The sequence below is a fragment of the Protomyctophum bolini genome (assembly GCF_963924005.1).
Source record: "Protomyctophum bolini genome assembly, chromosome: 23".
NCBI classification, from domain to species: domain Eukaryota; kingdom Metazoa; phylum Chordata; class Actinopteri; order Myctophiformes; family Myctophidae; genus Protomyctophum; species Protomyctophum bolini.
Window position 1 is genome coordinate 21,656,055 of NC_137884.1, and position 25,780 is coordinate 21,681,834.

At 43.8% G+C, this 25,780-nt stretch overlaps 1 protein-coding gene across 1 annotated transcript; it reads left to right on the forward strand.

The window, feature by feature from the left end:
* Positions 1-1,589: 1,589 nt before the first annotated feature.
* Positions 1,590-24,362, forward strand: gnai1 (guanine nucleotide binding protein (G protein), alpha inhibiting activity polypeptide 1). The gene is made up of 9 exons (XM_080757617.1): positions 1,590-2,237; positions 11,123-11,165; positions 11,814-11,955; positions 13,530-13,687; positions 16,907-17,035; positions 18,427-18,556; positions 19,726-19,879; positions 23,099-23,332; positions 24,084-24,362. Exons 1-8 carry the CDS (start codon positions 2,120-2,122, stop codon positions 23,287-23,289), a joined length of 1,065 nt encoding a protein of 354 aa, XP_080613743.1. The 5' UTR covers positions 1,590-2,119; the 3' UTR covers positions 23,290-23,332; positions 24,084-24,362.
* The last annotated feature ends 1,418 nt before the right edge of the window (positions 24,363-25,780 follow it).

The following is a 25,780-nucleotide window of genomic DNA, read 5'->3' on the forward strand; positions in this document are numbered from 1 at the left end:
AGAGCATTGGATCATCAGCGCTCTTGGTTGTCCACAGCAGTGGTTCCCAAACTTTCCAGCCCGTTCTTAGATCTTTCTGTGATTTCTTCATGACATTAGCCTACTGGAGAAAAGAAAATCATTAGATTTGGTTATTCATTCATGAAAGGTTTTGCATTTTTTGGGGTAATGTTTACTGAAAATGCTTTGACACAATAATAATTAAAAACCAAATGTAGACGCTAAAGCCCCCCCCCCCCCCCCCCCCCCCTTGCCCCACCTGGCAGGTTGGTGCCTTGCATGGTTTCCTCCAGCATCTGTTTGTGAATGGGTGAATGTAATAATGCACAATCTATGTCAAACGTGTATGAATGTGTGTGTGAATGTAATGCACTAAAGCGCCTTGGATATATAGGCTCTATATGAACGCACCATTTACCATTTTGTATCTTAACTGTGGCCCGCCATTGTGGCCTCTTCCCCGAGGCGAGATCTCCATAGAGTTATTTTAGGGATTCTGCCATCCATCCTCCATATTATGGCACACATGCCGTAGCCAGTCAGTGAAGACAGTATCCAGTAGGAAAGAAATATATAAAAATGACCACGTTTTAACAAAGATTGATGAGTATATCTAATTCTGGAACACAACTCTAAAGTATTGGTATTGGTAACTGTTCCAAGGAACAGCATGCTGATGCATTATCAACAGTGTGCCTTTATCTCTCTCCACTAGACTAAATAAACTGAGGCACCTCATTTGCCTAGGAATAGGACCCTGGGTGGCTCCACCTGACCTGCATGACAAAGAGAGGGGAATTAGAATGACAGGATTAGAATAGCTAGGACTTTGTGACCACTCATTTGCATGCAGTCCAAATGTAAAACTATGTTATGTAATAATAATAGAATGCATCTTTGCCGAGTTTAAACTGTCCTTTTAATTTGTTCTTACTGTGGCAAATAATCGAGTCCTCTGAGAGTTATTGTACCGTGAAAGTGTTGTTTAAATGATATATATATAGGCTATCGCACAATCATATCCTATCTTTAACAGCATTGTCTCAGACACAAAACATTTTTATATTTTGTTATCGTTGGATAAGATTTTGTCCACACAATTCCATGCTGTATTGATGTGGTCAAGCCATTTTTGAGTCTATAGACAGAGTGTGTCCCTGGGTCTGTCTGTCCAAGCCTGTTGCACAGCCTAACACACAGGCACACACAGTCCAGGGAGGAGGGCTTGTACAGGACACAGCACAGCACTAACGGGTCTGATTTATTTTTACAATAGGCCTATTGCGTAGACTTCTTGTAAATGCATGCATGCAATTAATATAAACAAAAACATTTACCTGGAGATACCTGGAACCCCCCCCCCCCCCCCCCCCCCCACACCACTGGTTGAGAACCACAATAAACCGTCAATTGAATGTGTCTCTGTGACAAAATAAAAGTATTCAGAGAGTATACTTTTATCGTGAAGACAGTAAATGAAACAGTCAGGAAGTGACTGAGTGAAGTACTGCAGCTAGTTGGCATGGTTGTTGTAGTCCTATAACTCTATGGTTGCAGTCCACAGCTCAGAGCTCGAGTCAAAACGCGCACAGCAGCAGCAGAACACAACTCAGCGTTGCAGCGAATGGAGGCGAATGCTCGGCTGGGAGAGACAGCGTTTTGCCGAGGAGGATTTATTTTCTTTTTTCTCTCTCTCTCTTTAAAAGAAAACCTGTATCGCTATTAATGAAAGAGCTCCTGCTCCCGATGCAACAACGACCGACAGATTACACTGAAAAGAAAACACCCATTTTTGGTGTTTTATAGAAGAAACGGTTGCACCGTTCCTTCAGGCAGCCTTTCTTAATTTTCTTATTTTTTTTAACAGTCTTACATTTTTACTCTAGGAAGAAAGAGACATTTTGCTGTCATAAAAGGGCGTGTGTTGTGTTTGTGTGTATGTGTGTGTACATGCGTGCGGGTCTCGTTCGGTTCGGGGAGCAGCGGTTTATCCCTTGCATGTGGGTATTTTGTATATAGTCTTTATATTTTTATTTATTTATTACACCACCACCACCCTCCCGGGGCCCTAAAGGGAAGGAAGGACACACTACTAGTACTACTACTTTGAGAGGAGATCATGGGATGCACGCTGAGCACGGAGGATAAGGCGGCGGTGGAGCGCAGTAAGATGATCGATAGGAATCTGCGAGACGACGGGGAGAAGGCGGCCAGGGAGGTGAAGCTGCTCCTTCTAGGTAATGAACTTCACATCACAAAGAACGGATCTTTAATTTATTCTGCACCTATAGCTACAAGTCGCGACTGTCGCGTAACTTATTGCGAGCGCAGCTGCCTGGCTCTGGCTCAGATCTGTTCTTTTCGGCAATGATCCACAGTCAATTCAAATGGCTTTATTGGCATGCGGTCAAAACAAAATGTATAGTAGGCTACCTACATGTTGAAAAGTCAGAATCTCCAATAAATCAATTACATTCTGTGTACCAAAATCACTCGATCCAGATAAATGCACACAATGGTTGATTTTAGTCTTTAATTCGGGGTGGTTTGTGTAATTGTGTTCCATTTTCACTGTCACAGTCGGTCACATTCACTGTGATCGTCATGACTTTTCTTTTTCTTTTTTTTTGCCCCGTTGCGTTGACATCAGCTCAATCCAGCAGGGGAGAGTGAACGAACGAACCCAACTGATTCTGAACTAAAGTATCCACGCTTTGTCTCTGCAACAAATGGTCGCATAATGGATCTTTGTCATCGACTAAATCCTCTCAACAATGGTACATTTCCTCCCTGTCTGTCTGTCCACTCACTCTGACTCCAGACTCCAGTCACAGTCCAGTGTTGGAAAGTAACTAAGTACATTTACTCATCAAGTAAGCTTAGCTAGCCTACTTTAGTTAGAAGCCTACATTTTTGGAGTATTTCACAATTTCCGTATTTTTTACTTCTACTCCACTACATCTCGGAGCCAAATCTTGTACTTTTACTCCACTTTAATTCGTTTATTTCGTAGATTTGGATTATTTTTACAACATTGCGAGCTTGCCTTGTAGATCTGCTATTTTCAAAAGATTTGCATACATTTGAAATGGGACATTACGCATAATGACTGTACTTGTACACTTTGATACCAATACTTTTACTTTAATTTACTCAGGTCAATTTTGAATTCCGGACATTCACTTGAGTTTTCCTACATTGCAGTATTGATACTTTTTACTTAAGTAAAACATCTGAGTACTTTTTCCACCACTTGAGCACTTGAGTGCCAGTGAACATCACCATCTGTAGGCCTCTGCTAATTAACGCAGGGGAATGGCCACAGAAAGTGAATGGTGTGATGTTACAACAAACAACAAACACAGTACTACAACTTTAATGTGAGAAAGCTACACAGAAATGCCACGGAAATGGGTTATCAGTTTGTGTGTACATTAGAAAGGTTAACTTCTTGGGAAACTGCAGGCCATTTCCTGTATACCAGGCCTTTGAGCTGGCCTTCTGTGTCTTTGACAGCTTTTGTGTGTGTGCCTGACGCGTGCACGTGTGTATTATGCGTGGGCATGATATGTGATTTTGTGGGCCAGTGCTGTAAACGTATTGCTCATACATACTTGCACGAGGAAAGCTTTTCCCCTTCACAATAGATTGGTGAAAAACTTTTCCATCAGGCCCTCAGGAAGAGCGCCTTAGGAACTGTTGACATGCACACACATGGTTATGTGGGTTACCAGGACAAATGAATCCACTACTACAACTAAAATATGGTCAACTGAGAGGCTGTGGCTTTTCAGGACAAACATACCGTTTGTTAATCGGAATGCATTTGTATTCTTTTCACGGCTTCATGTTACCACGACTGTCCTCTCTACTTTAATCTGATATGGGGAAAATAGAAGGCATGTTGCCATGTTGTATTGATCCGTTGTTGTCGTTAAATAACATACTGTATAAGCTGTTGCTGGTGGGTTTGAGCAAGCAGTGAGCAGCACTTACAGCTCATACATTTGAATAGCTCACATGCATTCCTCAGGTTCTTGTAGGACAGATATGGGGCTAGTCGACTCAAAGCAAGCAAGTTCGGTCAAGTTTTAGCTGCCTTGCCGCAGGGAAGGAACACAGGTTATCATTACCACTCACCCGTCACACAGACAACATAAGACTTTGCAGACACAAATACCTGGCATTCTAGTGTTGTGTGTAGAGGGAATTTGTAAAGTCCAGATGCCCTTTTTAAGTTGTATATGCCATGATATGTTATGGGTGGACATTTTGGCACCACGGCATGCCATTTGTCTCTGATCCATTCAGTTGGTAGCCAGGTAACTCGCACGGCCTGTTCAGGTTACTGGCAGGAGTGATGTAACAACAAGCTAGCCAGCCAGCGACTCCAGGAGAAAGGAACACAGGCCCATGCAGTAAGATGAGCATGCTGCTAATGACTGAAGCATTAAAAATGGAAAAGCTCCACACACTGCAGTGAAGCCAGAGCAGACCAGAGTGAGTGGGAATTTGCTTTACCTCGACGGTAAACATTACAAGTGTTCCTGTTTCTGTTTGCACAAACAAATAGCTGCTCTCCCTGAAATATGAATGTCTCCACTCTCTCCTGTTTTTTACAATCCCAGGTTGTCCATAAAATCAGTTTGTTTGTTAGCAACGAAGGTAAAGCATGACAGCAGAAAGGAGTCAAACGCTACTATTTGACTCTGAGTGGGTCACCCAGTCAGTTGTGGCAATGCGTACGTTTGAAGTAAAGGCTTTGGTATGGTAGGTGTTTGATGCAGCGGGTGTTTTATGTGGTGGACAGCTGTTTCTGCAGAAGTGCCTGTTATGGGTTCATTCAGGCCAAAAGCCTAATTTATACGCCAGCCCCATTGTACGGTACATACAACTGTGTCAGAGAATAACTGATTTTCAACAGAATATAGAACAAATATTTCAGTCTGTCAACGAGCGAAGAAGTATAAATTAGCCTTAAGGAGACTGAGCTTCTGTTTTGTACCAGTAGCAACATGAATTCATCACGCTGGCCTTCATTTGCATGGAAAGTGATTGTGTGTGTGTGTGTGTGTGTGTGTGTGTGTGTGTGTGTGTGTGTGTGTGTGTGTGTGTGTGTGTGTGTGTGTGTGTGTGTGTGTGTGTGTGTGTGTGTGTGTGTGTGTGTGTGTGTGTGTGTGTGTGTGTGTGTGTGTGTGTGTGTGTGTGTGTGTGTGTGTGTGTGTGACCGTGCGTACACTCATGTAAACACACCTTGATGTTTGAACAGGCTTGACAGCCTCGGGTCCTCTGCAATTGGCGAACCTCGGATTTCTACTGAAAACCGGATTATTTCCAATTTAGGCTAACTGTCAAACTTTTAATTGACACTAATTGTATCCCATCATCTCCAAGCCTCAGTTTCCATACTATTAAAGTCTACATTCTAAAATAGATTATAATCTCCCCAGCCTAATTAATCTAGCTATAATTGTTTTAGTGGGACACTGTAGAAGGGCTTTTCGTGAATGGTCTTAGACGTAATAGACCTTTCGCTAGCATTTCGTCCTCCTGTTTTATAGTTAATGGGCCTACAAAACATGACATTACGGCGGTGCTTTCTCATATTGAAGATAAAACATGGAACAACCTGCATTCCTTCCTCGGTCACTGTCCCATCATTTAGCTATCTCACTCTGAGTTGATTTGTCTCTGTGCCAACGTGAGCTGGAAACCATTAGCCATTGATGTTCCTTTTTGTGCTTGTTTGCGGATCAATGCCAGTGATTCAGACTGATTGTTTCCTCACTGGGTATAGTGCTGCCAACCAGATCCTGGAATCCTCCGAGCGACGCTTTAATATTCCCCCAGTGGGACTTGAAAGGGAAGGAAAAGAGGAGAGAGGAATTTGATAGTGAGTGGAGGGGAGAAAATCAATCGCGATGGGGAAATTGAAAGTACACAAGGGGGGTATACTGTACAAGGGGGAAGAGTAATATTCACAACAGAGTACGGAGTACACTCTCAGTGCAAAACTGAGAGTGTAATGGGGCAACCCTGGGATGGATGGTTCGCCAGCTCAGGGTGCTAATGTGGCATTATTATTACTAATGTAGCTGTGGCTCTTTGGGGGGGCCTAAAGCACATGCATCCTCCGGCCTCGTCCTGTCTCATCAAAGTTCCCTGGCTGTGGACCACATGCGCTACTGGTCCAGCAACCACCCCCACCCCCACCCCCTCCCCTCCGACCACAACCCCTGCAACCTGAATCTGATGACCCAGACAGATGAGCCCTCGCTCTGACCCCCTATTATCCACCGTGAGCCGGAATGTGAACACCGGGTCCCAGACAAAGAGAAGCATGTAATGTGTTAAAACGTGGCGGCGCGGCGCGGCCCCTGCCAGCCAGCATCATGACATAAAACGCTTCAAATGACTTGGCATCGCTCGCACTGCAGAGAGCTAATCCATAATACAGAGTGGACTCGGTAGCCATTTTAATCACATTCATGGCCATGCTAGCGTTCCGTTTTGTTTGTCAACACGCATTTCTCACTCTCCCTCCCCTCCTTCTCCCTTGCTCGCAATCGCATGCCGAGAGGAAAATCACCCAGGAGGAGTTCCAGCCGGAATGATGCGTTGGTGGCAAGCGATAGAAGCGGCTCTGTTCTGTTTGAAAGGCTTGTTGCCAGAATAAGGGCTGCATATTCAATGGAGGGGTTGGCTGGGATCGTCTCAAAAAGAATTCATCTGATCACCCGAAACAGAAACCAGCTGCTCCAGTGGTTTTTTGGTCAGAGGAGGCTGTATTTTTTGGGGGGTGGGTGTATCAAAGGAGTGGGCGTGGGTAACATGACTCTGCTGCGTGGAGGCCACCGGGTCAGGACCGTGGTTCCATATATCCTATAAATGGCCATGTGTGCTGAATCAGGAACTCTGCAGCCCCAACAGAAGGCTTTGAAGGTGCTGCTGGGGCCACGCCCCTGTGATGTCCCGGCTGGGGAATAGGCCGCAAGTCGGGTCACATGATGCCACAGGCCTGAACTCTCCCACCACATTGAACACAATGCTTTTGCGGAATTGGGAATTTGAACCCAAATTGAACTGTTTGATCAGCTAATGTTTTGTAATCCATTACCAAGGTAACCGTACAAAGTACATTTCGGAGGTTTCTTTCAACGGGTTAATTGAACACAAGCTGTGTGCTGTTTGTGATCTCTTGGCAGTGCAGTATTAGTTTCTCCGACACTTGACTTACTTGACTTATTCCTGTAGGCTCCTAGGTGGAGCATAGGTCCGCAATCACACCCCGCCATCGGACTCTGTTTTGAGCAGTTTTCTTCAGTGGGGCCCACCATAATCCAGTCGACTTTGCCTCACTCTCCACTGATCTTCTCCCGGTCTGTTTTGGCCTCCCCACTTTTCTTTTGCCCCCTCTCCGACACTGCCTTAGACATATTTGTGTTAATATTTACAGTTTGTTTTTGTATAGCAGCCTAATACCTTTTGACACAACCCACGTAGGTTATTTAGTCATCCTGTGGATTGAACACAATCCTTTGTGATTCATCTCATTCTGAACACGATGAATGAGATGCGAGATCAGATGAATCACTCAGTGAAACACGTCTCCTGCTTATTTTTACACCACTAGTACGTATTTTCTTTCTCTCTCTTGTTTTGGTGTAGATTTATTTTGTCTCTTATCGATGTGGGAGTCGGCGAACTACTCGGAAAATATAATCAACAATCCTAAAATAAAATGGAAGCTTTGACAGGATTCCCAAGTTTCTCCCACGAAGGCGAGTTTTTCGGTGTGAGCTGTAAAAATGTTCCTAGGGCAGGGCGGGGGTGTTGACTTCCAAGAGTCAGAGTGAGCTCATGGCTTGTCTGAAGTGGATTTTCATGAGCTCCACATGGCACAGAGAGACGCTCGTGTGGGTATGTGAACTGAACGTGGCCGAGGGGCATCTTGTGGGGAAGTAGTGGGCAGACCCGGGCAGGGATCCTGCTGTGCTGTGCCTGCAGTGCCAGCCCACTGCCCCCCCCTCCTCCTCCTCCTCCTCCTGGGACCACTCCATGTGTTATAGCGTTGGCACTTAATTAAAATAATGTGTTGTGTCCTCAGGTGCATCTCATCCAATTATACCCAAGGTGAGGTGCCAACGCTCGAGTCTGGTGTCGGCATGCAGTCACACTGCTCGGGGACCTGGAAACTGTTCATAGGAATTCAACTGTTACTCTCTCTCTCTCTCTCTCTCTCTCCTCCTACTGACTGCATCGCTTCTCTGTTTTCATCTCCGATTTGCCTCGGAGAACATTATGCAGGGCGGGATCGGGATGCCATGTTGGTTATCGTGACATTGAGCAAGCCCCTCTAAATGTTATTTTTTTTGTGACATGTGTCAAGGGCACACACTCTCGGGGTCATTTGTTACAGCAACACCAAGACAAGATGGAACTAGATTAGGGAGCTGATTTCATTATGCAAGACCAGGCCAACCTTGGCTCTGCTAACTGTTATCGCGGGGAAACAAATGGTGCCACGTTTCATAATGAGCGCTTCCTCTTTTTTCTCCCTTCCAGGTTTTATAAACCGTGTGACAGGAAGATTGTTGTTTACGTACGGTGGGGGAATATGATCCGTTTCCTAGTGGCTTAAAAACGTCTTCCTATAATATGAGAGCTTTTACGTCACTGGGAAAATGCTCATTGGCTCCCCTAGTATTACTGAGTCTGCTCTGTGTAATATGAGCACGATGAGATGTGCATTAGCAGATCTAATATAGGTTATGGAAATGGCCATTAGGCCACATGGCATGAGGTTAATGCATGTGGTTAACAAGAGCATACATACGTTGAAGTAAAAGGAAAGGAAAGGAAAGAAAATACGATTACAGAACTATTTCAGATTTTAGAATCTAGATTCTAAAAATGTCTTCTTCATCCCGACAATTTTCTGAAAAAGCTATGTTTTTATGTCAGTTCTTCGATTTAAAAAAAATAGCAGACCTACAAGCTCGTAGCACGCCACTCGGTGGTGTGCTATGAGCTTGTAGATCTGCTATTTTTCAATAGCTAAAGCACAACATAATGCTAACTCCAAAAGGGGTTCCAAAGGGGCATAATCGCGTCCATATTACCAGTCACAGGGATGGCGTGTACTGTAGATGCAATAGTAAATATAGAATGCATTTCCAGATCTGTATGCTTCTGTCACACTCCACGCTAGTCGTTGCCATGGAAGTGACGTTTGAGAGAGAGAACCTCAACCTCACCATGTAAAGGCAGGATCCTCCCTAATCACTCAGTCTGTCCTCCCGTTGCAGGGTTTGCATATCATTAAAGTAGAGTAACGCACATCCGATCCGTTTAGTGGTGTCTCTCGCTTCCTGAGGTGGCCTGTAGCAGTGTTGCTATTAACCTATTTAGTCAGCAAGTAAATTGTGAGGTACACTGTAAGATGGAAGACCCATGTATATGGCAAAAATAGGAATTCCAATAGGAATTCCAAAATCAACGTTCCCCTTATGATATCATCTGATGATATCATAAGGGGAACGTTGATTTTGGAATTTAATGAATTGGCAAGCAAAACTTTTGCGTGTTTGCACAGAATATTATTCTGTGCAAACACGCAAACAATACTGAATCGAGCCAATTGACCTGAGATGGCTTGGAAGTGAAACGAGCCTGAGTGAATAATCCATGGGTTAATGCGTGACAGAAGGGAATGTGAGCGATATGACGATGACAGCTGATCCATAAGGCCTCTCTGCGACTCTGCATAGGGTCTTCAAATCGAATCTCTAGATCGCTCTAGAAGTGCACTTGGTCTCACTGGTTCATTCTGATCTGTGGCTGTTATGCTCAAAATAAACATTGGGATCTTTAACTGCGCCGCCAATTAAAAGCAAGAAACGCCTCTCTTAACATTTCCCCTCTTGCTGTAAAGTTTATGCCCAGGTTTATAACCCAAAATATGAACAACAAACACAATTTAATTGTTGGGAATAAGTGGCCATGTACTCTTAACTGTACTGTAGTATAGCTGATTAATCAACTCTGAGCTGTATGGTTATAGTAATGCATTGTGCGGAGGCAAACCTGAGGTATTTCGCCCCTGCGCCATCACATTATTTTCTTTTTTTAGATGACCCCACACGGCCCAGCATTGATTATCCTAATGTAAATACTACTCCATGCCAGAGGAGTCTATATAATCACAGGTAGCTCCAAGCAGATCTGCAAGCTTATCATTATGAGCTCGTAGGTCTATTTCTTTTTAATTGTGAAAATGTGGCACACATTTGGAATATATAATTCTTTCAGAGTGAACGTTTTTAACTCAAATCTTTGCTTCTGGGAGATTCCTGGAACAACATATTCTCAGATGTGGGTCGGCAGCCAATTACATATATTTTTGGGGGTCCTTGACATGAAATATTTAGAACCACTGATATAGAAACATTATTTCAGAAAACTGAAACCCTCGTAACTTCTGGGTATGGTGCTCATGCACTTACCCTCTCTCTATTCAGGACAAAAATAGCTGATCTACAAGTTCACATGCAACATGCCTGTGACTGTGAGCTTGTGAATTGGCTATTTTTGGCAAAGAGATTTGGTGAAGAGGGGAAAGAAGGATTGGGGGACCCCGGTCCCCATTGTATGTATAGTTAATGATGTCCATTAACCCATTTAGAACGGGAACGCATCTGTGTCGTAGCCGCGTTTTAACCACTTTAACCATTATTTTAAGTTTTAGCTGTTGGAAAAATGGCAAATCCACAAGCTCATAGCCGCGCTACGAGCTTGTAGATCTATATATGTTTTTAATCGTGAAAGTGTGCCGCAAATCTTTGAATATATATTCTTTCACAGCAAACGTTTTTAACTCAAATTCTTGCTTCAAATTCTTCTCCATCTCAACATATTTTGAGATGGAGGTCTGCGGCCAAATACAGATAATCTTGAGCACCACCGACGTAGAAACTTAGGTTTTTCAGAAAACCTTTTATTTAGAATATCTTTTCTTTTAGAATCGGCCTCAGGTCTACATTGGTTAATGATGTTCATTAACTCACTTCTCCTTTCTTCTCCTTCTCTTTGTGTTCTCTCTCGTCCTCCCTCCGTTTCTCAGGTGCCGGTGAATCAGGGAAGAGCACAATTGTCAAGCAGATGAAGTGAGTCCATTTTGCTGCTATGTAAATTAAAACAACCCCCCCCCCCCCCCCCCCCATCTATCCTTTTGCATCAATCCATCAAGACTATTGCAGTTACAGTTATGAATAATGTAATTCTACAAGTGAGTCCTATTGCAATGTATATGCATATTAACGGCGGTGTTATGGCCTTTTTGAATCACAATGCAAGGCGAGAATGAATAAAAAACGAGACTGGTGCATGGTGAATCATGAGTAATACAGGGCACACCACAATGCAGCAGAATGTCAGTCTATGTAGGCTTGCAGCTAGGGATTCGTCATGTGAAGGTACAAAAAAAATGATTCAAATGTGCGACGATTTAAATATGTTGAAATTAAAAATATATATTTCAATGCTTTTTTTTTTTTACCCATTTAGGCCTGACCTCAAATTTAAAACAAATCTTCTAAATCCTCCAGTTTTCTGAAATACATATTTTCATGAATTCTCAAAAATAGCAGACCTACAAAACTTGTAGATCTGCTATTTTTCAATAGCTAAATTATAACATACGTTTAAAACACCAAAAGGGGTTCTCGCCCCAAAACAGGATTGTCAAAATAACGTTTTGTTCAATAAGTTCCTTTTTTTTTTTTTTAAACGAACGCTCGCCTCTCTCTCTTCAGAATCATCCACGAGGCCGGTTACTCGGAGGAAGAGTGTAAGCAGTACAAAGCTGTGGTCTACAGCAACACCCTCCAGTCTATCATCGCCATCATCAGAGCCATGGGCCGACTCAAGATCGACTTCGGAGACGCTGCCAGAGCTGTGAGTATATAACCCATTCTGACCTGAGATCAGATTTAAAACATGTCTTCTACATCCTGACAGTTTTCTGAAAAAGCTATGTTTCTATGTCAGTGGTTCTTAGATTTTTCAAAAAAGGCAGACCTACAAGCTCGTAGCGCGCCACTCGGTGGCGCCGCTATGAGCTTGTAGATCTGCTATTTTTCAATAGCTAAAGCATAACATGATGCTAACACCAAAAGGGGTACCCTGACTGAACACTAGAACTAAGGGCACTTTTGAATACTTCCCCAAGTCTGTATGTTTCTCACACTCGGCCGCACTAGTCGTTCGTGCCATGGAAGTGTGACGTTAGAGAGAGAGAGCCTCAAAGTCGCCGTCTAAAGACGGGATCCTTCCTAATCACTCACTCTGTCCTCCCGTTGCAGGGTTTGCATGTCATTGAAGTAGAGTTCCACATATCTAATCCATTTAGTGGTGTGTCACGCTTCCTGAGGTGGCACGCAGAATTGTTACTATTAAGACGGAAGACCCATGTAGGGCAAAAATTGAGTGCTCTTCATTCTAAAGTATTTGTACTTTAGAATGAACCAATTGATTAAATTCCAAAGTCGACGTACCCCTCATGAAATCGCCAGTGCAATCACGCAAACGATACAGAAACAAGCCATTTGACCTGCTGTAAGATGGCATTGAAGTGAAATGAGCTTAAGTGAATAATCAATATGCTAAGACAGAAGGGAATGTGAGCAAAGGGAAAGGGGATGACTCTGTGACTATGTGACTCTTACAAAGGGTCTTCAAATCAATGCTGTAAAAGAACAAACGAAAAAAACTAGTGTATGCTAAGCATCCTAATGTGGACACATCAAGAGTTTGTTTTCTGTTGCCTGCTGCTGCTGAAGCTATGAGAAACAATAATTAGGATAATTTGTCACCCTGCGGTAATATACAGCCTCCAACGTGTGTTGACAAACGATATGGTTGGCGCATTTCAGTTTAATTTCATACCAGCGTTGGTTACAGCATACAAGGGCAACTGGCGGCCCGGGGGCCCCCACCATCACTTAATGCAGCCTGCAGGTTATATCAGAATACTGATATATTATTGATTTCAGCTGTTACAATTCCAAACATGACCCGCTTTCTAGTTTCGATATATGTAGCTTAATTTAATGCATTTGAAATTAAATACAAATGTTACTTTGCAGGATTCCAATTCAAAAATGGCAAAAAAATAATTCAGAATGTCAATTCAATAGCCAAAATAGTGTGACGCGTTTTGAGCTTGTAGATCAGTCATGTTTGCTTCAACATTAGTCTAATATGCAATGTGGCCCTCTGGAGTGAGTGTGGAACTATAGTGGCCCTCTGGAGTGAGTGTGGAAATATAGCGGCCCTCTGGAGTGAGTGTGGAACTATATTCCTTAAAGCAAATATTCAAAGTCCATAGACTCGGCTGCCACATGACATCACAACTCACGAGTGAAAGCCAGACGTCGGACAGAAATGGACCTGTTGCTGTGGGGGTCCATTTGACAGGGTTTTTCTGACACTCTAGATTTTGACCTCAACCACACTTTTCTCTCTCTCAGGACGACGCGAGGCAGCTGTTTGTGCTGGCCGGCTCGGCAGAGGAGGGCTTCATGACGGCGGAGCTGGCCGGGGTCATTAAGCGCTTGTGGAAGGACGGAGGGGTTCAAGCCTGCTTCAGCCGCTCCCGAGAGTACCAGCTCAACGACTCTGCGGCATAGTGAGTCACACACACACGCACACGCACACACACGTGCACGCACACTGCTAGAGGCAATTGAGACCACAGTTTCAAGACTTGCCATGACAGTGTGAGTCATTAACACATAAGATCCACACACACCAAAAAAACACCCCAAAAAACACCCTGCCAGGCACGGCAGTAGTGTTGTTTGTTGTTGACAGCAAATCAAATGAGCTGATAATAATTGTCGATGGCAAAATGTGAGACGTGTGGCGACAACACGGTGACGTGAGTTTTCCCTTCATTGTCGACGGCATTTCATTTTTTTTAGTTTTGCGGACATTTTGTGGGAACAAAAGCTGCACCCCTGGCACCCGTGTGAAGTGAGGGGCGCCATATCTGTAATATAGACAGCATATTATGTAGACATGGCATTATTTCTATAGTGCATACTCATAGTTCCATCGTACAGATATTCTACTGATGGACGACAGGTTCTTAGTTTACTTGGTTATGATCACAGATGACTATTTCTATGCCTTTGATGTGTTGCCATGTGTTGTTCTTGCTTACTGTAAATCGCTCTGGATTAAGAGCGTCTGATGAATGCCTACATTGTCTGATAAATGCCTACGTTGTATAGCCGATCAACACGTTGCAGTCTAGTTTTTATTTGCTGACAAAATGATAGTTTTTGTCGTCGTAGTGAAATAAGGCAGTCGCCGGACATTTTAGTCGACGAACTGGACACTGCCGACCTCCCTCTCACACAACCCTGAGTCACTCTTACTTTTAATGACATGCTGAAGGTCTGTCCAGGCCAGGGCCTTTTCTGCAGACCAATAGATGCCCAAGCAAAGGTCCTGCTTTGTCTTACCTCACGGTTTCTCAAATTGGTTGGGGACGGGTGCCGCAGAATACTTGGATAATTGGCAATAATTGCCCTCTTGTACCAAGCCTTGTAGAATGGTAGCTGGAGAGAGCGCCAGCAGCTTGTAGTCTTTCACCTCCAGTATTTGGAATGTTTTCAAGACTAGCAAGTTCGGGCGAACTCCCTTAACCTCCCCCCTTAACCTCCCTTAACCCTCCCTTAACCCTCCCTTAACCTCCCTCCTCCTGCTAAACGCCTCATTTATTTGTTGAAACGCTTAGAATTTTGTGGTGGTGTTGTTTTTTGTTGTGCAAAGGGTCCTTGGTGTTAGAACAAGTGATGTCATCAGAGGGCAGCTCCTGTGTTTGTTTGGTAGAAATTCCCCCCCTTGCCTTGTTTTGGCACGAAAGAAGAAACGTCACCACTTCCTCCCGCTGGCACTGAGAAGTGCAGCTTGTTGTGCCAGGTATTACAGTACTATAGAGCGTCGCAGTCCCTCCCCCTTTCAGAACAACGAGTGGCCCAGGAAATGAATCCCAATGCATTTTTCCCATAGGCATTTCTTAAAGTATTTATTTAAAGACTGTTACGCCGCGGACAAAGCCAACTCGGATCGTGACAAATCAAGGCAATGAACACAATGTTTTGGGCCGATCAAATAATTTATAAGAAGAAAAACAAAACAAATAGTGTTGTCTCCTGCCTTTATTTCTTCTTTCTAATGATTTGATCGGCCCAAAATATTGTGTTCATTGTCATGATTTGTCACGATCCGAGTTGGCTTTGTCCGCGGCGTAACCGTCTTTAAATAAATACTTTAAGAAATGCCTATGAGGAAAATGAACGGCGATTTCTTTTCCGGGTCTCTCGAGGGGGCGGGACTGCGACGCTCTATACCACTGGTTCCCAAACACTGTCCATGACCCACATGTGTGGGTCATGTTTCCTACGCGTTTCCTACATTTTGGTTTCAAGTATTTCAAAAAACATTCCCAAAAAAAGCAAACTTTCAAAAACAAATTAAATGTTTTTCCCTGTAATGTCATAGGCAACAAAAGTCTTGTGCTCACCTGATGGGCTCAGACGGGTGCGTAGGCAGGGCTCAAAGTATTTAAAATGCACAGTATTTAAAGTGCACAAAGACCTGCACACTGTCTGCACTTGGCATATGAACGCTATAGGCAACGTTTCGGTCTAAGACCTGGAATTTCATGAGAAATTTTAAATCTAAGAAATTCCATACATTTCTTTGAAATGGTGAAAGTAGCGATCTACAAGCTCACAACGTGGCGCGGAGCGACGCACTGTGAGCTCGAAGATCTGCTGATTTCACTAGTTCAGGATTTAGAAGGCGTTTCTTTTTTAAATCGGGCTAGTCCTAAATGGGTTAAGTTTACAATTCACTATCTGTCATGCTTTTAAAATGCATTATTTAATTTGAACCTTTTACTATACTATAATTTATACAGTACAGTATAACTTCAAATGTGATTGTCTAACACATTTGTTACGTATGAGCTGTGTCACCCAGTGTGAGTTAACAGTGGTTACATCACGTGTGCAGAACAGTTTCTGTGCTGTGCACGAGGATGCTGCTTGTACGCACACCAAAGCCCTTTAAGGAACAAACAAGAAAGTGGCCACACACACACACACACACACACACACACACACACACACACACTGATGGCCAAAGTGCCAATACTTTATTTAGGACACAGAGTACAGGAAACCAACGTTTCGGCCGTTAAGCCTTCTTCAAGGATTACAGAGAACATAATTAGGTCACACTTAACACTTCCAGTGCGCCTTTTCTTTTTCTTTTCTTTTTACCCATTTCGACCTGACGTCGAAATTTAAAACACGTCTTCTAAATCCTGACAGTTTTCTGAAATACCCATGTTTCTATATCACAAGAGCGAACAGCTTCTCCCATCTCATATCTCTGTTTCTTTACAGTGGGTTTGTTCCATCTGCTGTAAAATCACATAAAGGGGATATTCATACAGTGAATGCCGGTTGTTCAATTTGAGATGTGGAATCCAACAGAGTTTATCTGACTTGTGTAGTCCTATTGTTTCATCGACCTTGAGCATGTGTTATTAGTTTGACTGGCAGCTAAACACTTGACCTTGACACTCTCACACCCTCTCTCTCCTCTCTCTCTCTCTCTCTCTCTCTCTCTCTCTCTCTCTCTCTCTCTCTCTCTCTCTCTCTCTCTCTCTCTCTCTCTCCCACCCACTTGCATCCTCTCTCGCATGCTATCTCACTCCCCCGTCTACTTCTTATTTCTCACTTCCCCTCTTCTTCTTTCTTCCTCCCCCGCTCGTCTCTTTGTACCCCCCTCTCTCTCTCCCCCCCCCCCCCCCCCCCTCCCTCTCCAGCTACTTAAACGACCTGGACAGGATATCCCAGGCCACCTATATCCCCACTCAGCAGGATGTCCTGAGGACCCGAGTGAAGACCACGGGCATTGTGGAGACGCACTTCACATTCAAGGACCTGCATTTCAAGTAAGAGCTTCCGCACCGTGACTCAATTAGTGTGCCTTCCCGTTTGCAGCTGTGGCGATTCCCCATTGTACAGCTGGGCATGTGTGTGTCCGGCGGTGATGCATTGTGTGCGTGTGATCATGTCTGCTGCTACACACAGAGCTATGTGCAGAAGTGTCGACATCAGCGATGACTCATTCAGTATCGTGCGTGCCCTTCAGTTGGCCACCGCAGGCAGGAAGTGGAAGCCTGTAGATTCCATGACTCGAGTATTTGGGTTGTGTCATGTTGGTTATTCATGACGGCACATTTCGTTCAGTTCTTGTCATAAATGGTAAATGGTGCATTCATATAGCGCCTTTATCCAAGGCGCTTTACATAGATTGTGCATTACATTCACCCATATTCATACACCGATGGCGGCGGAAAGCATGCAAGGCACCAACCAGCACATTGGGAGCAATTAGGGGTTCAGAGTCTTGCTCTTCAACACTGACTCTGGGGGAGCCCGGGTTCGAACTGGCAACCTTGCGGTTACCATCCGGCCACTCTACCCCTGAGCCCCATAATGAATGGCATTTTTATAGTGCTTTTCCAAGTGCTCAAAGCGCTTTACAGTCGATTCATACATTGGGACGTGAAGCGGTGAACAGTTTGTGGAAGAGAAATGAAAAGTTTCCTGTCATTTGGTAGTTGCTACAGTATTGAGAACAAAAAAAAAAGAAAGTACTGGATTTATTTAAGAGAAATTAAATTTAAACAAAAATCTGTTTTGTCTGGAAAATAATTTGTTTAAAATATCGTGAAAAATCATATCGTGAACCTCATATCGTGATACGTATCGTGAGTTGAGTGTATCGTTACATGTCTATCAAGGACACTTGATAGACTTAATTCATTTAATTTTAGTTTTAGTCATCTGAAATGTTATAGTGTTGGGGCTATATATTGCGTCACCCCTTATCCCTAAACCTATTTGCCAGTTCAAATAGCCGATCAAGCTCACAATGTCTCAATGTAGATTGGCTAGTAGTTGAACTATTTTAAAATGTTTAGTCACCAAACGAACGGGGATTGAAAAGTAAGCCCCATCCGTTGGGAACATTTTGTGACTCAACTCTCTCTCTGTGAACAATACGAGACAGAACTATAGTGTTCCCTACGTTATAAGCCATTAGTCCAGTCACTGGCGTCCTTCCTGGAAATGCTTTTTTCTGGGCCACAGCGCATAATTCAGTGAGCAAATAATTACAGGGCTGTTGATACAAATATTTATCGTGGAGATGACCTCCCCCCCCCACACACACACACACACAGTCACACACACCCTTTTAGGGACTAATGATGCACTGTTTATGCTTGCTTGGTAACATGCCCGAGTTTACATTTAAAAATGTTTTCCCCTAAACCAGAATGTTTGACGTTGGCGGCCAGCGCTCCGAGAGGAAGAAGTGGATCCACTGCTTCGAGGGCGTCACCGCCATCATCTTCTGCGTGGCCCTCAGCGACTATGACCTGGTGCTGGCAGAGGACGAAGAGATGGTAAGCCATTTCAGATGTTAAAAGGGTAAGACCCTAAGAAGAGAGGTTTGGGTTGTTTTCTTACCTTTTTATTATGGGCAAACTAGTCCATTACATGAGTTATTTCGCTCCTGATGTCATAAACTGTCAGAATCAGCTTTTGTTGCGTTGCGTTGGCGTATGTGCTAATTTAAGAGTGACTTTGAGAGTTGTTTCCCTGTTACAATGCAAGTCAATGAGCAACTTTTTTATTTCTTATATTGCTAATAAACAACACATACGGAGCGAAATAACTCATGGAATGGACTAGTTTTGCCCATAATAAGGTAAGAAAACAACCCAAACCTCTCAAAAAGTGGTCTTGCCCTTTTTAAGAAAGAAGATAAAAAAATAAACGCTGCTTGGGGCAGCGCACGGGACAAGTACCTGCCCACCATCGCGGAGCCACGGGTTCAATAGGGCATATGCACAAAGAATAACTGTTTCTACCTCCGAGCCGCTACATACTAATTCCTACACGGGTTGTGTTTATAACCACGCCCCCGGGCAAGTTAAGTTTACTGAGGTTAGGGTTAGGCTGTCAATCACAGCGACTGGCCAATCACAGCGGGTCGACTGCACAACCCGTGTAGGCTTTTGGTATGTCGCCTCCGAGCCCCTTCCCTACTTCCTGGAAACACTCTGCTGCTACACCACCAAGCTGGCCGGGTGTGTGTGTGTAACTCTGAGAGTGGTACAAATGGAACCTCCCCATTTGTACACTCTCAGAGTTATGTCGGGTCCTTGAAATTAAAAAAGGTTTGAGAACCACTGCACACTAAACGGAACAGACCTGTTATGGTCATTCAGGGGCCAGCACTTTATGTGTTTTATTATATTTTTTATTATATTATTGTCCACTCATTTTGTATGTCCATGGCAAAAAATCGAATGTTGACAAGCCAGCATTGGGGAATGATCCCTGTATTGGCTCAGAAAACAGTATTCAGTCGCTCCTCCTGTCTCGCGGGTGCTTTCAATGCAGAACATGTGATGCCACGAACGGGCTCTGAGAATACAGGAGCATTATGCTTGGTTAGTCTATCCGTTAAAGTTCAAATGAAAGGTCGGCGTGCACTCATTCACAACATGCCTTTTCCAGCACAAAAGCAGTGTTCATTTGCTCTCTCTCTCTCTCTCTCTCTCTCCAGAACCGAATGCATGAGAGCATGAAGCTGTTTGACTCCATCTGCAACAACAAGTGGTTCACGGACACCTCCATCATCCTGTTCCTCAACAAGAAGGACCTTTTCGAGGAGAAGATCAAGAAGAGCCCTCTCACCATCTGCTACCCAGAATATGCCGGTAAGTACTAGGGCTGTCGCCATAATAAATGTAAGTTGACCATTATTGCCACGCAAACAAATGCGGTTAACACAATCGGCACCGGGATTTCTTTCAAAATAGAAGCTCGGGTGCTGGGAAGATATGGCCGCTTTTACTCTGTAAGCCCCCCCCCCCCACCGTGAGACATATTTTTGCTTGCTTACCTCGCTATCGTTATGATAAAATCGCTGAATAATCCCTCGCGTTCATATTTTGAACGAGAGGCAGGTCAGAAAGTCAGAAATGAAGAGCTTAGTATGTCCATCTGGTCAAAACCACGGAGAGCTCCCTAGATTAGCAGATACGAGGCATTCTTTCTGATCCGTATACAGGGAAGTGAACGACAACGTGCGTGCGCGAAGAGCAAGTATTATGGTGGCCTTGGAGGCCACAAAAAAAAGAAGAAAATTCCGAATATTTTTCTCTCGTTTTGATATCGATGAAAATGCGCAACCCATCGGATGGATTAGTTATGACGTCGTACGGTCTAAATGGGTTAACGATTTCATTGTCTGTGGCATTGAACATTGGAACATAATTGCGAACGCAGTGATTGCGAATTCAGTGAGCACTTACTATGAGACCTAGCAGATCATGTCTGTCTGTGTGTCTGTGTGTCTGTCTGTCCCGCTATACGTCCAAATATGGAGTGTACGTCCAAATATGGAGTGTCAATCACAAACAAATCACTCAGCTCCATATATGGGCACAAAAGGGGCCAGGTCCACATATACAGTAACAGCGGGACAGACACACAGACAGACAGACAGACAGACAGACAGACATGATCTGCAGGGTCTCAGCTGCGTTCGCTTCCCGCGTTTGCGCATCCTACTGGTGTATGAAGAATCAATTTCTGTTTGCCAGGTAAACAAAAAATGCGCAGGGCATATATAATATAACTGAAATATACAAAGAAATGACTGACATCAATTATTTTTCTACTTAAAAAAGTGGAAATAGCTGTTGTAGATCAGCTTAGCTGCTCATCTACACGCTTAGCTATAAGCTTGTAGATCTGCCGTTTCAGCCTTTTTTTTTATGTATGAAGATTTTTCAACATGGAAGCGATTATGACAAAATAATTGCGATTATCTGAAATAATTGCCATTAGGCGATTATGTAGTATGTCACAGGGCTTACGACAAAGAATCCTGTCCACGAAAGTGTGCATGGTAATTCTGTGCTTCTGACCAAAATTCTTCTGCTAAAATTCATCGCAAACATCAAGCTCCATTATGGGAAAATGACCATATGAAAGCTATTATATTCTGTATTGCCTTGAAATGGATGGAATCAGCCATATCTGCCCCAGAAACCCCTTTTTTTTCCTTTAATAAAAAAAAAACATATGGAATTGAAATGTAAACATCTATGAATGGGAAGATCTCAAGAACTTCAGACAATTGTTTGTCCTTTTTTTTCCGAGAACAAAGAAAGGAAAGCGCATTGTAGCAGGATGTTGTCTTCCCAGTGTCGTTTATAGTCCCATATGCAAGCGTATTTCCCCGGGACCCAAACTACTGGAAAATCAACAAGCGCACAACACGTCGCTTCGTGCCGCGTTGCAAGCTTGTAGATTGGCTATTGTCAATACTTGTTAATTAATTATTTAAATTACATTTCTTAGGTTTGTTGAGTGGTGCAACCACTCCAAGGTCCGAACAGCAATGTCCGTGTTAAACTGTTAACACGGACACACATAGGTGTGTTAACCTATGAGTAGCAGTAGGGGCAAAAGTGGCGCTGTTGTGCCAGAAACGGAGAGAGAGAGAGATAGTGCTGCACTGTTGCCTGCTAATGAGAGACAGATAGATATATACACTTTATTACAGGCTCGTGGCCCACAAGGTAAGACAGTACATCACATAGTTGCCTGCTAATGAGAGACGGACAGATAGATTACTTTATTAAAGGCTCGTGGCCCACAAGGTAAGACAGTACATCACATAGAGAGAGAGAGAGAGGGGGGGGGGATGTCCATAAATACAAAACAAATAAAAAAATAGTAATATTAATAACTACAAAAAAAACACATTACATACAGTTAAACAAACGCACAATGTCCCATCACAGTTCCCTACCCCCACCCTACAGCTGACTACTCCAATTAACCACTATACATCCAAAGCCTCTTCAATATCACCTCGCTTAATGAAGTCCAAGACCTTCTCCCATATCTTATAGAATACAGCAGGTTTCTTCCTAATTACATACGTTAGTTTCCCATGTGCCAAACTGGTCGTTACATTCCTCAGCCAAAAGCCGATCGTAGGGGCATTGACATTCTTCCAACATAGCTCTGGCCTGTAACAGGCAAAGGTCATTATTTATTTTTTACTATTTAGTGTACAATTTAATGGATAACTACTGAGTATACATAATTTAGGACAAAGAGGAACTGGACCTGATGTAATCTGAGAGACATAATGGGCCACAGACCTCCAGAAGGTTTTAATCTCCTCACATTCCCATAAGCAGTGGAACTGTGTACCTTTATGTTCCCCACATTTATAACATGAATCAGGAATGTTTGGATCGAATTTATTTGTTATCCAATTATACTGAATCTAGTATTGATAGTTTGTGTTTGTGCCTTGGAACATATTAAAACCCCAATACATTTCTGAGATTTCGTGCTGACCTGTTCTGACATTCCACATGTTGATCTGACCTCATCAAACCCTGTACACTCAAGACACGCTCCATATATGCCCCCCCCCCCATGCCAAAGCGCCAGCGTTCGCCCAGCAGTCTGCAGTCACCCATGGGCAGATGCATGCACGTGACACTTCTCACCCTCAGGGCGTCTTACCCCCCCCCCAACCTCTCTCTCTCTCTCACTAGCAGGCAACATTGCAGCACTATCCCTCTCTCTGTTTCTGGCACAACAGCGCCCCTACTGGTACTCATAGTCATATACTGGTGCTCATGAACCAACACATAGGTGAACACGGACATTGCTGTTCCTTGGAGTGGTTGCACCACTCAAAAAGTGTAGCAAAAGAAAATGGTATTTTTCTCAAAAAGTGTAGCAAAAGAAAAAAAAAAATTTTCTTCTTTTTACTCTACTCCGACTCAACCCACTGTTTGGGAAACGGTGCTCTAACACATGTGTACAGGCCAGGGTGTTTTTTTTTGTCGTTTCTCGACGTCAGGTTCTAACATGTACGAGGTGTTTGTCGTTTCTCTGGCCAGGCTCCAACACGTACGAGGAAGCGGCCGCCTACATCCAGTGTCAGTTCGAGGACCTGAACAAGAGGAAGGACACCAAGGAGATCTACACGCACTTCACCTGCGCCACCGACACCAAGAACGTGCAGTTTGTGTTCGACGCCGTCACCGACGTCATCATCAAGAACAACCTGAAGGACTGCGGCCTCTTCTGAAGAAGCCAGACGACGGTGACTAGACATGTCCCGGCATGTCCTGGTAAGGAAAAATGTGCTCTTCCTTTTCAATATCTAGCATCGATACTGCGATGTAGAACTATACACTGTTACCAGTAAGACGCGCAAACGCGGGAAGCGAACGCAGCTCGTACATATTTGGGTTTTGGACGTATAGCTGCTTTGGGGACTCCTTATATGGTTATGGCTGAGTCATGGTGACGTAATCACTCAGCTCCATATATGGGCACAAAAGCGGGACAGACAGACACACAGACATGATCTGCTAGGTCTCATAGTAAGTGCTCACTGCGTTCACAACAAAGTAAAGGTACGGTAATCAAAAATGACTTGAGTGAAAGTACCAAAAGTACTCATTATATGCAGATGGTGTTTAAGAGGTTAAACATGAATGCATGCTCAAGTGAATCAGTAAAAATTCGGCAAGCAAAACCATATGTTTGCCTTTACTGAATGCACGCTACTGGTGCGCAAAGTCGTGCGGTGGGGCTGAAGTTGACCACTGCACAATCATCATAATCGCTCGTGTAATTAAATCTGACAAAATCGCTGCCTTCTTTCATTGGTCGGTTTAATTAGATTTTCTACTCCATTTGGATTTGTTTGTGAAATGACAAGCGACAAGGTCGAGATTTCCTAATCTCCTCATTAAAAATGACCCTGCATCCCCCATCCCTCCCTCCCCTCTTTGACTACTTTTCTTTCCTTATCTGCCTCTGACACACACACTCTCTCTCTCTCTCTCTCTCTCTCTCTCTCTCATCCCCCCACAGGGAAAACGGAGCCAAGCGTAACGTGCGTTTTTTTTTTCTCCCGGTGGGGGACGAGTCTGGAGGATCAGTCACGGACCAGTGCTGTACTATACGCCACTTTTTAACAGCTTTATTTATGTTTTTGTTTTTTTTGTCTTGGAACATTTCGAACTATAGCGTCACACTATTTGTGTAGAATGTTTGTATCATTGTAAAAGCGTCAACACAGCGGTTTCTCACCCCCCCCCCCCCCCCCCCCTTCCCAATCTCCGCACATTTCTTTTTTATTCTTTTTATTGGTGAGACGAAGGAAAAAAAGAAAGGCGACAAAGGAGCTCTTGTATTTCCTGGTTCTTTTCACATCCCTCTCTGGAGAAAAAAAAAGGAAGCATTGGCGTCATCGGGAACACACTTCTTTTCTTTCCTTTTTTTGACCTTCCTACGGCAGTGGGGTGGGAGGTAGCGGGGCGAGGGGAGGGGAGGGGGGATCGGGGGCTTTGTCGGTACTTGTGCCTTCGCATGCGTTTTACTGTGGTCGTAGCCCAAATGCTTGTTTGTTCTTTTGCCTGCTGAATTGTTCCAAACATAAGAGGTTAAAGCCCGTCATAATATGTTGATGTCCCTGCTATCCTGTGTGTGTGTAACTGTGCTGGTGGGAGGACCCTTCCCATTGGTCTAAAAGGTACATGGGTCTCCATGGTGACCGACATGTAGCCACGCCCCTCTCCATACCCCCCCCCCCCCCCAGCCCAAGACGATGGAAGGCCTCACATGTTGCCCCCCCCCCGCAGTACAAACGGCGGAGACGTATATCGTTACATTTTTTAGCCTGTCAGGGATTCTGGGTTTTTAAACCGTACGCGATGTATCATTCTGTTCAACCGTTCGGGAGAGAAATGGTTTTGAAAAGAGTCGCCGGGCTTATATTACGCTCGTGCTGCTCGCTCAATGAACTACAAAGCCCATACAAATAGGCACATTTTACTGTATATTTTAATGTATTTTGGAGGAGTGTTACGGAGCCTTCATGGCTTCCAACGATGGGAAAGACTGAACCTCTGGAGAGATGGGTTGTAAAAGAGGCGTAGCAGGAGGTGAGAAACGGTTTGGGGTTCAAACATGGTTCTTGGCCTCCGTCTATCAAGCCTTTCAGATTATGGGCTCCATTTTCGTCACCGCTAAACCCCTTTTTTTTTTTACTATTTTGAAAAACTTTTTTGAATAGTTCAACTAGCCAATCTACATTGACACGTTGTGAGCTTGTAGACTGGCTATTTTAACTATTCACAAATGTTTTGCAAAATAGTAAAAAAAAAGACCAAGTTTAGGGATAAGGGGTTTAGCGGGGACGAAAATGGAGCCCTAGGACTGCTGCTGGCGTAGGAAGTTGGAACACACGTTCATGTGGTCGTCACCACTGAGCCGGTGGGTGATTCAGCACTGCTATGTCAGAGAGGGATGATACATGTGGGCCGTGGTCTGTAAACCTAAAGAAACTGCCACAACTGTTATGTGTGTATTCTCCATGGACAGAGAATCTTTGTAGACTCATCTCCCTTATTTTGCTAATAAAAAAAAACATTTACAAATCACACAAAATTGGTGTATCATTTTATGCATTTTAATCCAGGCAGTCAAATATAGCAGATCGACAAGCTCACTAAAAAGACAAAAGATGTCATTTTACACTTTGTTGCATGCTGAAAATAGCCGATCTA

Coding starts and splice junctions, on each gene's coding strand:
- gnai1 (XM_080757617.1), top strand. CDS start 2,120: ATGGGATGCACGCTGAGCACGGAGGATAAGGCGGCGGTGGAGCGCAGT. Junction 17,036..18,426: donor TTCAAGGACCTGCATTTCAA/GTAAGAGCTTCC, acceptor CCCCTAAACCAG/AATGTTTGACGTTGGCGGCC. Junction 18,557..19,725: donor TGGCAGAGGACGAAGAGATG/GTAAGCCATTTC, acceptor CTCTCTCTCCAG/AACCGAATGCATGAGAGCAT.